The sequence below is a fragment of the Hemibagrus wyckioides genome, linkage group LG24 (genome assembly GCF_019097595.1).
Source record: "Hemibagrus wyckioides isolate EC202008001 linkage group LG24, SWU_Hwy_1.0, whole genome shotgun sequence".
NCBI lineage: Eukaryota > Metazoa > Chordata > Actinopteri > Siluriformes > Bagridae > Hemibagrus > Hemibagrus wyckioides.
The window spans coordinates 8,105,821-8,118,196 of NC_080733.1; the positions used below are offsets into that span (position 1 = coordinate 8,105,821).

A 12,376-nucleotide genomic window follows, 5' to 3' on the forward strand; every position below is an offset into this window, starting at 1 on the left:
GTTTGAAGGTTAAAAAACACACCTTGGGGCGTCACAAACTAATCCCTTATATTAGGATTACTTATAGATATAGGTATAAAGTTGTAGAAGCTGCTGTAAAACAAGATTTTCCCTCATGGGATCAATAAAGTATCTATCTATCTATCTATCTATCTATCTATCTATCTATCTATCTATCTATCTATCTATCTATCTATCTATCTATCTATCTGTTGCACACAATTGTATAGAATATCTGTGTATTACTGTAGCCCCAAGAGAACTAAGAAGCCCTAACATGTTCCACGACAATTCCCCTGTGTGATGAGGTCCATGAAGACATGGTGTTACAAGGCTGGAGTTCTGACTTCAATCCCACTGAACACCTTTGAGACCTTTGAGCACTGACTGCACTCCAGGCATTTCCATTTCCATTTTTTGGTAGACCCCCTTATCTAGAGTGACTTACATTTTTATCAAATTTTTTTATTCAACTGAGCAGTTCAGGGTTAAGGGCCTTGCTCAGGGGCCCAGCAGTGGCAGATTGGAGGACCTGGGATTCAAACTCACAATCTTTGTGATCACCTTAACCACCTAGCTACCACATCTACAGACTACCAAGCTACTACATACCTGCTCAAAAATATCGGCAACATATAATATGTAGAATTTAAAGTTTTTTTTAATGCTACAATGGTGATTGTTTTAAAAAATTTGACATATTTTGTTCATTTATTCATTCAGTCATCTTTAGTAGAAGAATAGGCCAATAACGTAATCCTGGTCAGAGTCACAGTGGAGACAGAGCCTATCCCAGGAACACTCAAGGTATGAATAAGGTATGAATACACTCTGGATTCACACAATCAATCACAATGAGAGTCAATGTAGCATAGCCGATCCAACTACTAGAATGTTCTTGAGACATGGCAGGAAACTCGACACAGAGCTCTGGACTGCTACCTGCTACACCCAATGAACTGTTATTTTATGCAGTTTAGCTGTTTACATATTTTCCATGTTCCACAAATTTAAATATGTGTTAAATATATAGTTCATGTAGTGTAGTATTTAGAGTGATGGAAAATTAACAAACAAGGCCTCAAAAATATAAAAAATAAAATAATAATAATAATAATAATAATAATAATAATAATAATAATGACAATAACAAGGCTTTTTCTTAAACAAAATCTGGCTTTATTTATTCTTCTTTTACAATCATACTAGATCGAACATACATATTGTTGAGCAAATAATCTCTCACATTAGCAAATAAGAATCATGTCCATAAACACAATCGATGAATAAAAAAGAAATGGTTAAAGGTAGCTTCGTGCAGCTCAACACAAATCAACAGCAGAAATTAATGATATGGCAAGAGAAATGATTTAAAAACCTAAATGGAAGAAATATTAAACAGGAAAAAAGGAAGAAAATTAACTTTAAAGAATCAACAAAAGCATAAACAAACAACAGGTAAAGCAAAATGTGTGTGCATTGTGAGAGGACTGTTATTTATTTATTTTTGCCAAGAGCATACAATATCCGAACATGTGTAGGTGCAAATAATGTAGAAAAATCCTTTTGGATTGTATGTACTCCAGTTCAGTCCATTTCAGTGATTCATTAATGCCACGATGAGTAGGCCAAAACAAAGCTTAGGTCTACCTTTATATCGTAAACACATCCGTGTGCTCTAATTATGAAGATAAGGCATAGAAGTGCTGTTTCCTCTACTTCTCCTCTCATGCTCTTGTTTGACCAAACTGGCTGCAGCATTTTTATTAAAGCTGGATCCCCGCTCCCTACATTACATGCATAGATACTGATATGGAGCTCATGCACGAAGACCAAAGTCTTAGATCAATCAATTAATTTTGATTGCTTTGATTGCTTGCTCAAAAAATGCTTTTTAGTCTATATGGGGGCAAATACGGGAAACCATGACAAATCCCAGTGGGTGTATCACAAAAATAATATGTGACCATTCCTATTTTATCCACTAATGACTTGTGCCATTACATGCCTCTTAAAGTAGGGGTAATTAGAGTGCTTTATAAAAACAAACAATAAAAGTAGATGTAGAAAAGCACATACAGCAGAACCTTATATTTTCTCATTATATTCCAGTAGGGCTGCACCATTTCATTTGGTCTGAATTACATGCAGGATGAAAACAGGTGGCAAGGCACAAAGGAAAGAGGATCTGAAGATAAGAACAGGGCATATAAATCCTCCTCTATGTCTAAATTATAAAAAGAAAGGTATGCTACTTATGCTACTAGTCCTCCTAAAAGGCCTCCAGACATGCATTATTCTATTCCTGGAGGAATATTCATTTCAATTCCTATCTATATATCCTTTAATGATTAATTATTTATTTCTTTGTCATTTTGCACAGTGGGCTCTTGAGAGACATCTGAGAGAAAAAGAAAGCTTTACCCTAATCTGTGCAGCACTACAAGCAGTTAAGAAGTTTCCATGATGTGTAAAAGTACTGTGAGTGGGCCACACCAGACCTGCTTCATTTGTCCTTTCATGGGCATGTTTGTTTGGGCCATGCAAAGAGATCAAGAGTTTAGGAAAGAGAATTTTGTCCTAAGTCCAGCTTTTGACTATATTGCTGAACTGTCCACATCATGAGGTTAAGGGTATGCAGTACATTCAATAGAAGCTCAACGCCACCTTGTGGCACAAAGGATGGTGCATCAGCTCAAAACTTGAAAGTGAAACAGAGAAGAAAATCTAAACTTCATTCAGATTCATTTGAAGACTAAAGCTATAATCTCAGAAAAATAGAATTCTTATTGAAGTCTACTGATTTTAACAAAATAAAACTGCAGAAAGAACTATTCCATGTTAAGTAACTCTGTTATCACAGCATCGAGAAATAAAGGACAAATTAAATGTGCATCAAATGTAATACAAACACATTTGTGTGGTTTTTACGAGATGGGAGAGGTGACAGGAAATGAAACAGTTTTTAGTGGTCAAGTAACAGTGCTCCATCCCCTCTCCTTCAGAAGACTGAAAAGTTACCAGAACACGTCTTCACAAAAACAGAGAAACCACTTCTCTTTAGTTCATAATATCTTATAAACTTATTTTCCTTCACATAAAATATCAGTGTTTGCACACAGACCGTCTTTTTTAACACCACATACAATAAAAATAATAAAAATAATTTTTAAAAATGCGGGTAAGCACAAAGGGGGAGGTCTTTAAGTGAGGGAGAATAACAAAGGACACGAATATTAAATATGAGGTGTATGTTATGTTGACATACTGGATTTGGAAATTAAAGGACCAAACGTTTAGTGCTGATAATGGGCAAAACGAACGAATTGTACATTCATAACATTCAAATATAGATGGACATAAACATCTTGATGGGGTCGTAACAAGGTGCAGACTCAAGTCATAAAACATTTTAAAGTCATACATCAGTGTAGAGGTAGGCAACGCCATGTCAGAATGTGATAATGGCTGGAGCATTTGAAAGGCTGTAAGAAGTTTTTTTCTGGATTTATTGTGTGAGACTTGAAGCTCCTGGCTGCGTGTCCCATGGTTGCAGTCCCAGCTCATCGTCCTTGTCTGCAGGTCTCACTCCATGTTGCCGCTGTCTGAATGAGAGATGTTGAGTGTGTTGGCAGAGGTAAAGAGCTCTCGCTGGTCGGTGGGACTGTGGTAGTCAGAGGTGAGGTCAGGCTCCAGTAAGGAGGACAGTGTGAAATGGGACGAGCCCTTTTTTAGGCACTGAGAATAAAAGTTCAGCAGCAGGTCCAGCTTGTTCTCAATGGACTGCACCTGGGAGATCAGAGATAGTCAGTGTTAATGGGGGCTGAACATAGAGCATGTGAGTAAATAATAAATCCAGAAGAAATGTCAGACACATTACATCTATCTAATGCACAGTATTCATTCTCAAGAAAAAAAATTAAATAATTAAGTGTGAGTTCAAACAATGGCTTTAACAGCTGCTGCCACTGGCATCCACTGTATTACTGAACAATGGGCAGACTGCTGAAGTTGTATTCACAAAGAAATCTGGGACTTTATTACATGGGTGCTGTGAATTTATAAATCAGGTCTATTAATCTCATCATGAATAATGAGATGAACTGAAAAGGCAATAGATTTTTTTTGTACAGGAATAATCATATATATATATATATATATATATATATATATATATATATATATATATATATATATATATATATATATACAACATTCATGGAAATATATGAGGATAATTATTATCTGTTCTCTTTGTTAAAAACAACTTTTTTTTTTCACAACCATTTGTGTTCAGAACTTCTGCAAGCCCTACCTGTTTCTCCACCTTAACTACACGTCCCATCATGCTCAGCTCGTCCAGGGGATCCAGTTCCGGAGGAGTCTTCTCACCTTTTTCTGTTCTTCCCCTTTTATCAGACGGAACAGCACCACGGCCTACAATCTGATCTACCCTTTAGGCAGAAGAATTAGTCAGTGTAGTCTATAACTTGGTGCATGTGTGTGTGTGTGTGTGTTTCTATTTGATACTCACTTTTCAGTTTCAGTTTCATGAAATTATAATAATCCTTAATTCATGGGCGTTTTTCAGCTGTTTGTTCATAACAGACTTAATATCTAACACAAATATTCCTACAAACATGCAATTACTAACCTAATAAATATCATTTTTAAATATACATGCAGATATTTTGTTTGTTATCTGTATAATGAAGAATGTACAAGAAATTACAGAATATGTCCATATCTACTTGTAGACACATATTTTGTCAGGCACCGGACAAAATGTTAAACACAATTTATTTATCGGTTTATTTGCTTGTTTATTCATTTATAGAATTTTAACATTTATATATTAGTAAATTGCTTTAAGCCGAAAAGCAAAGGATTTCTACGGCAGCAGAAAGCTTGTGAGCTGAAAACATTGTGTCAGATTGTGAGACTCAAGGTAACTTGAAATGGGAATGTTCTGAAAACAAACAGCACTATTCAAATTCTCATTAAATCTAACCTCATCTGCAGGCTCTTAATTCTTCCCAGCATGTCTAGGTGTCCAGCTGAATACTGCTCAATCACATCCTTCACATCATATGGTCGTAGAGTTTCTTTAAACTTGCGCTTGGCGACCAAAAACTTCAGGATCCTACACACAGAAAGCATAAATAAACACGAATTACAGATGGTTCCACAACTCAGAATGTTTCTTTTCCTTTTCAGTGCACAGCTAAATCATTATCTATGCTAACTAATACAGAAGATTAAAAATAGGATGAATTATAGAAATGGTCTACAACGTACAGGTAGATACTATATGTATTAATGTTTCAGAGTGTGAGAAGTGTGAGTCCTTCCCTCTTGTGATAATCAAACACAAGCTACCACATCACCTAAAGTGCAATCCATCCATTTATTTTTTAATGTGAGCTCAGTGAGGTGGTACACTGAGTATCACTGCCACCTTACAGCTCCAGTGTCCCCAGTTCATGTTGTCTGTGTGAAGTTTTCATGCTCCCTGACATAGGCATCAGCTTTGCTGTGACCATGACCAGGATAAAGAGCTCACAGGAAACGACAGAATGGTTAAGCATAATGACATACATAGTTTTATAGTTTCAGTCTTTAGTGTTGCCTGAGTGAGCTAATTCAAGATAGACTTAAGATGGCAGTAGAAAGATGGTTGTTATTTTCCAAATCAAAACTGGACTAAATCATCAATCTTTAAAATCAGTGACACTGACATGTATGTTAGTAACGTAGCTACATAAAATAAGTCTGTTGTCAAGTCTGTTTTTGACAGATAGCTTGTCATAGCTTGAAGAAATGAAACAGTGCCAGATCGGTCTCTCCCCAGAACTCCAGCTCTGCTGCTGGTTATTGTGCTCATATTACTCATGAAGCTGACTCGACAAAAACAAACAAAACACGCCTAATGTTAGCATCGCCGAGCAGCTGCACTCAAACTGCCATCTTGCAACATGATAAATTACTCCATGCGAGCGAGGTGGATCATGGGACCAAAGAGGGCTTTTTTTCCTTTCAGCAGGCATTTTGCCCTGTGATAATCCTCTGTTAACAAAAATATCCTTTATCAGAAGACAAGAGAGAGACAGATTCACAGCTCAGCTGCAAAACCATGACTGGCCGGCAGGGGAAGTGACTGAACTTGGATTAAAAAAACAGTGCTGACCAACATGGGTGAAAATAAGTCTGTGCGCAGAGGTGTGTTTAAAAAAAGCCTATTGTTTTGCAGGAAAAGCTTGCGTGTGCGAGTGGCAAGTGCAGAGCTTTGCATGTTTGCTTGTGTGATGGTGCTTTTTCTGCTGGCGGGTTGCAAGAGGAGCTGTACAGCTGTACCTCTGAACATTTCAAGCCCCCCCAGAACCCAAGTTTCTTGATGACGCTTGAGTTTAGCCCGCATTGTCCCCATCTTTTAATTTTGCAGATAGCTGCAAATTTTGCTAGGGTGGGTCTCAGGTGCGGATAAAAGAGAGGGTAAGGAAAAAGAGAAGGAGAGGCGGAAAAAAGGGGAAAAAAAGAAATCACATTTATTTGGACTCCCTAAGGGTTTCCATGAAATGCTGACTCTCTCTGTGTCCATGGCAATGCAGCGTATAACGTGTTTTACTGTCAGCCCAGCTCACATTTTACGCAACATTTTAGCTGCTGCCACTAATAATAGCCCGAAAACAAATGTTGGTAGTTGAGTACTCTGTTCTGAAAGCAAATGTCACTGATTATTGTCTTTCAAGGAGATGTTTAAAACTTAGCTATTATTAATTGTACACTTGGAAAATGGCAAAGTACAGATGAGCTCAAGGACACATGGGATGTGTTGGGCTTTCTCCTGCAACATTTGTCTTAAAAGTGAAACCTCAGCATTGTGTAAGGCTAAAATTAGCCATTTTCAAAAGGACATCAGTCTTTTCCAGGAAGTCTTACATAAATTGCAAAATTGTAGAGCATGTTGTTTCACCAGCAGTGATGCACATGTGAGGATTGTACACCTGGAGATTTGTACTCTGTGTAGACTTGCGCACTGTGAAAAAATTATATGCGACAAAATATAACGAAGCTGAACGAGAGAAAGAGGGCTCAGAAATGCATAAGAAATATATAGCAAAAATTTGCAAACATGTGGGACAAAATTAAGGACTTAACCCTTTTTTAATCAGTAAACTGGTGTTCTGTTCTGGTGGAATGGAAATAAGTATATGAAACATTTTCAATAAGTATATACAAATGAATTCTTTTATCACCAAAACTCTGATATAAAATGAGTCAGGACTCTGTTGGCTTTGAATAGATGAGATGTTTTTTCCTCTGTTGGACCCAAAACAGAACCTAACACAGAATTATAATGGTTGGAGATAAACATCTTTACATTTTAGATGCTTATGAACAAGCACTTGGGGGTCTCAGAGAGCAGAAACGGGTTTGATATCAACATTTACTTTGAAGATAGAAACATTTGTGGGGAAAAAATACTAACTAATTTTTGTTTTTTGGAATTTTTCTATAAGCATATGGTTATATGCTAGTAGGCTAGGTAAAAACAGAAATACTTAAGAAAATCTACAAATTCCTGAAGCTCTGAGTGTCTACTTTTATATGAGCCATTAAGCACCACTGTGGATTGTGAAATCACAAAGATGTTCAATGCTGAATATGGATACAACAGTTTGCCTCTGGAAAAAAGAGTTAAATGAATGAGCTAGCAAAGAAACCAATCAGAAAGTTTTAAACAGTTCTATAATCAAATCCAGCCAAGCTGGAAACTTCTCCTACTTGTAATTTGAAGGTTAATAGTAATTTTATATGCATCACTAAAATTAAAAACAGGAAAATCCTTTCTTTTATCCAAGATGTATGCTTCTTTTATAAGGTTTAAATAAGAATTTCCAATAGTAACTAAAAACATCAGCTATCAGAACATGTGAGTGAAACAAACAGGATGCAGCTTACAATAGTCTTTTAGATTTATGTAGGGAAAGAAATAAATGATGTCACAATACATACACTACCAGTCAAAAGTTTGGACACACCCTCTAATTCAGTGTTTTTTGTTTAGGGATTTATTTTCTACATTCTAGAACAATACTGGAGCTTTCAAAACTATGAAATAACACACATGGACGTCAGTAATCCATATGTAATGACAACAAAAAACAGTCAGTTGTTATTTTAAGACACGAAGGTCAGGTGTTCTGGAACAGTTCTTACAAGAACAGTATTGTCAAGTGCATTTGCAAAACCCATCAAGCACCATGATGAAACTGGCTCACATGAAGACCATCCCAGGAAAGCAAGACCAAAATTTACCTCTGCTGCAGAGGAGAAGTTCATTTAGAGTTACCAGCCTCAGAAATCACCAATTAACAGCACCTCAGATTAGAGCTGTTATGAAGGCTTTACAGAGCATCAGTAGCAGACATATCTCAATATCAACTGTTCAAACCAGATTATTGTGTATTTCGGCCGCCTTCAGCATTGTTTTACAATGTAGAAAGAAATAAACATCAGGAAAGACCATGGAATTAGAAGGTGTGTCCAAACTTTTGACTGGTAGCGTACCTCCACATCTTTCAAGGTGTAGACTGATGTACACTGAATTTGGATGATATTTTTTCTGTACACTTTGATATAAATCATACTGATCTCTCTAGTTATGTTGTTGATGTGGCAAATCGTATTCACAAAATAAACAAATTATGCCAAATAAAAACATAAAATAGGCATGTCATTTCAAAGGATGATTAGGTTTTATTTTCTGCTAGCTTTAAGGAAAGAGGCTGCCCTGCCCCTCAAAAACTTCACTCTTCGTTATCAACACACTAGTGATGATTAAAACACACAATACATGTTGCATCATTAGCAGTGATCCATCAAAGCTGCACAGCTTTCTTATCGCTAACTAAAGGAAACGAAAATGCAGCATTTTAAATCTTTTTAGATCGTGCAGCAATTTCCTTGAAAGTATGGATTTATAGACTGATTACTATAAAGCAAATACATTTTGTGCAGAACCCTAAAACTGCTGGTGTTAATAATAGCTATAAAAGGTCAAGGCTGAGAGAGCAAATTGGAGCTCCTTTGTGATCATGAGGCTCATATGAAACCAACAGAAAGCCAAAGTGACGTGTTAAATTTCTTCCAAATTGGTCCAGCTCTCACTTACTAGCTCTAGCTAGCTCTTGACGATCACATCGGGGGATCGTAAAGGATAATAACACATGCTTCCTCTGGGACACATGAAGCTTCCATATCTTTAAAAACTGCTGCTCAAGCTACATCATAGGGCAACTGAACACAGCTGAACACTCAAAGCACTAACTGCCCTCTTCTGCAGGCTCAGAGACACCACAATTGACTAGTAGTGACAGGAGAGAGAGAGAGAGAGAGAGAGAGAGAGAGAGAGCGAGAGTATGTCATCACTTTCACCTAGACAGCATGGCCAGTTACTCTCTCTAAGACTCCAGGCCATGGGTAGCTATGGCATCAACTGGACACTTTACTCTTGTCCATGTTAAGTCATTTTAGTAAATTCAGGGGTGAAAGGAATTCACCTCAGACCATTGTAGTGCATGTAAGAAACAAATGCCAGGGATCTGAAGTTATTTAACTGTAAAAGGTGTAAACAACAAATTCCTGGAATCAGGAAATGAGATGATCAGATCCTGAAAAGTATCCTTATAATCAAAGATCATGTGAAAAGTATTTGTCTTGTGGACTCACCTAACTGCTCGAATCAGGGTCTTCACTGCTGGGATGACATCCTCTACAGCAACATCACAGTATGACTTGTCCTCTGTGTTGTCTTCCCCTACTCCCTCTACTACAAGAGAGAAAACTCTCATGAGAGACGTTTCTGTGTGTTTGGTTCAGGGCTTTGTTTGAGCGGACCATGTGCACAGGTTTATGTACGTGAGAGCTATACCATCTGTAGAAGGGCGCGCTTTTAGCCGTAAAGAAGTGCGGAAGCGGGTTCGATCGTTGAAACTCCAGCTTTTCTGCACCTTAGTGGGACTGGTGGCTTCTGGCACGTTCTCGTTGCTGGGGGACTGGCGAACACTCCCCGGTGGTACAGGGGAAGAAACCTTGCTCCGGAGTGCCTGAGTGGAGCGGGAACTGTTCATCTTAATGCGGTCACGAAATCCAATCTTCCCACTGCCAGGAAATTTACAACACTATATTCACAAACAACAGCTTGATTTCATTAGACAAGCCATATCTGTATATGTGTAAAGCAATTTCCACTCTTTGATTATCTTTTTATTACAGTCTAAAATGTGAAAATAAATCTTGAATTTAGTTACAACTGCTTCTAGTGTTTAGGTAGGAACACAAAAAGAGACAGACAGGCAGAAAGCAGAGTATTAATGTTTTTAAAGTGGTCATTAAAATGTTAAACAGAAAAAGAACAGAGAAAATTTATCAAAATCATATGTGTATGTGTAGATTTCAATAAATCTAAACCCTATAATTATCATATTATTGCCGGTGTGAGGAAGCTATCTAACCATAATCAGGTTATATCGTTAGCTCTGCCGAACTTCTTTTGGACATAAAGTAGACAAAGTGAAGAAATATATAGCATTGTGATAACCACACTGTCTGATTCACTGACAGATTATAATAATCTGCACTCCTCAGGACAGTGGTGTCTTCAAGCCACTGCTGCACAAAAACCTACAGCGCGCCAATAAACAGTAGTAAATGAACAAAAGTAATACAACAGTATACATTCTTTATTGGTTGGCCATTGACATTAATATACAAGTTGCTTGAAGAGCATTAGCAGGCATTTTAGCATGCAGAGCAGTTTCAAGTTGCAGGTTGGTTTGATAGAATAAAAATGATTATAGATTTAGAAGAAGATTTAGAATAAGTATCATCCCTTTTTCATGCTATATGTACAAGCCCAAAAATGACTTCAATACTATTCTTAAGGCCATTAAGCAAAGACATGCACATTACAGATGGTTAAAACATACTGCTGAGACCAAGCTTCACAAGGCAAACTAAGCTGTTTCAGGTGAAGAGTTTGCAAATGCAATGTCCATGTACTGCAGAATAACTAGATCATTATGTACTATGATAAATGTGCTAGCAATAGAGATTTCTAAATAGTCCCTATTTTTATATAACACTAGCACAGAACCCTGAGACCAAGACAACGAAAACCATAAGGCAAACTTGTGAGATTTACTTCCTTGGTCTCATGGTTCCTTGACAGTTTTTCTCTTATAAACTATATAGTTCATGCAAATATTATTCTACTAAAACTGTCTGTTCAGTGTCGCCATAGGGCCGTAGTCACATGCAGTTCATCAGAAGTGCAATTACATCATAAATGTGTATGCAGGAGACGAGTCTAAGCTCCACATGCGGGTCTGATGACAAGCATCAAAATATATACACACACATACACATACGCTCACTCACACACACACGGCATATGGAAGTACTCCTGAATTTCTAAACATTCCATCATCGTCAAAATCTTCAAACATGCCATGAAAGAATCTCCCCTGAGATTGGCAATCTTGTAGATAATGCTGGTGCTCATACTCAAATAAACCATAAAGGACAGTTTTTAGTAATTCATAAAGAACTGTCATTTATTTCTTTATTAGGAACTCATGGTTTATCTAAAACCTTTCATCATAGGAAAACCTCAATCTCTGGGAAGTAGCAGAATTACACTTGTTATTTCTGCTCCGCTTTTCACACGCTACATGCCACATTCAGAGATTACTAACCCAGAGCCACCTTTCTTCCACAGTTAAAGATTTTTAGTAATGTGCAAAATCTTGTGAGTGTGAGTTCTTTAGTTGTGAAGCATTTAGAGAATCTGTATAAATCTAAAAACCAACGCAAAAATTTAAATCATTTATTCTAAACCAATTGTCGATTAATTGTTGAAATTCTAGCATGAATTTCATATCACTATGTACTTCACATCATATATATTCACTTGCCACTTTATTAGGAACACCTGTGCATTTGATATTCATTCTATTTATCTGGTCAGCCAGTTATGTGGTAGCAGTGTACTGCATAAAATCATGCAGACACAAACAAGTTCATGTTCACATCAAACATCAAAATGGGGAAAAATATGATCTCAGTGACCATGGCATAGTGCCAGACGAGTTGAGAGAATGGACAGTCGGTCTGGTTCAGACTGACAGGAAGGCTGTAGTAAATCCAATAGCCACTCTTTTTCAATGTGGCAAAAAGTCAACTCTAGAGACTGTTGTGTGTAAAGATTCCATCAAATCCTCAAAAACTAACACCAATAACCCTGTCATGGCTGAGATCACACTGTCCCCATCATGAGGTTTGATGTGAACATTAACTGAAGCTCTTTGTCTCT

General features: G+C 37.2%; 1 protein-coding gene across 5 annotated transcripts in view; it reads right to left on the bottom strand.

The window, feature by feature from the left end:
• Positions 1 to 1,179: 1,179 nt before the first annotated feature.
• Positions 1,180 to 12,376, bottom strand: part of LOC131345320 (potassium voltage-gated channel subfamily KQT member 4) — a 52,493-nt gene continuing 41,296 nt past the window's right edge. For 4 of the 5 annotated variants that reach the window (XM_058378151.1, XM_058378150.1, XM_058378149.1 and 1 more), the window contains 5 exons: positions 9,935 to 10,164; positions 9,733 to 9,832; positions 5,012 to 5,143; positions 4,316 to 4,454; positions 1,180 to 3,789 (listed from right to left, as the gene is read on the bottom strand). In XM_058378151.1, the coding sequence (XP_058234134.1) occupies positions 3,586 to 3,789; positions 4,316 to 4,454; positions 5,012 to 5,143; positions 9,733 to 9,832; positions 9,935 to 10,164 (805 nt within the window). In that variant the 3' untranslated portion in view covers positions 1,180 to 3,585. The remainder of the gene's footprint in view (positions 3,790 to 4,315; positions 4,455 to 5,011; positions 5,144 to 9,732; positions 9,833 to 9,934; positions 10,165 to 12,376) is intronic. The other variant, XR_009203471.1, reaches the window with a different exon arrangement.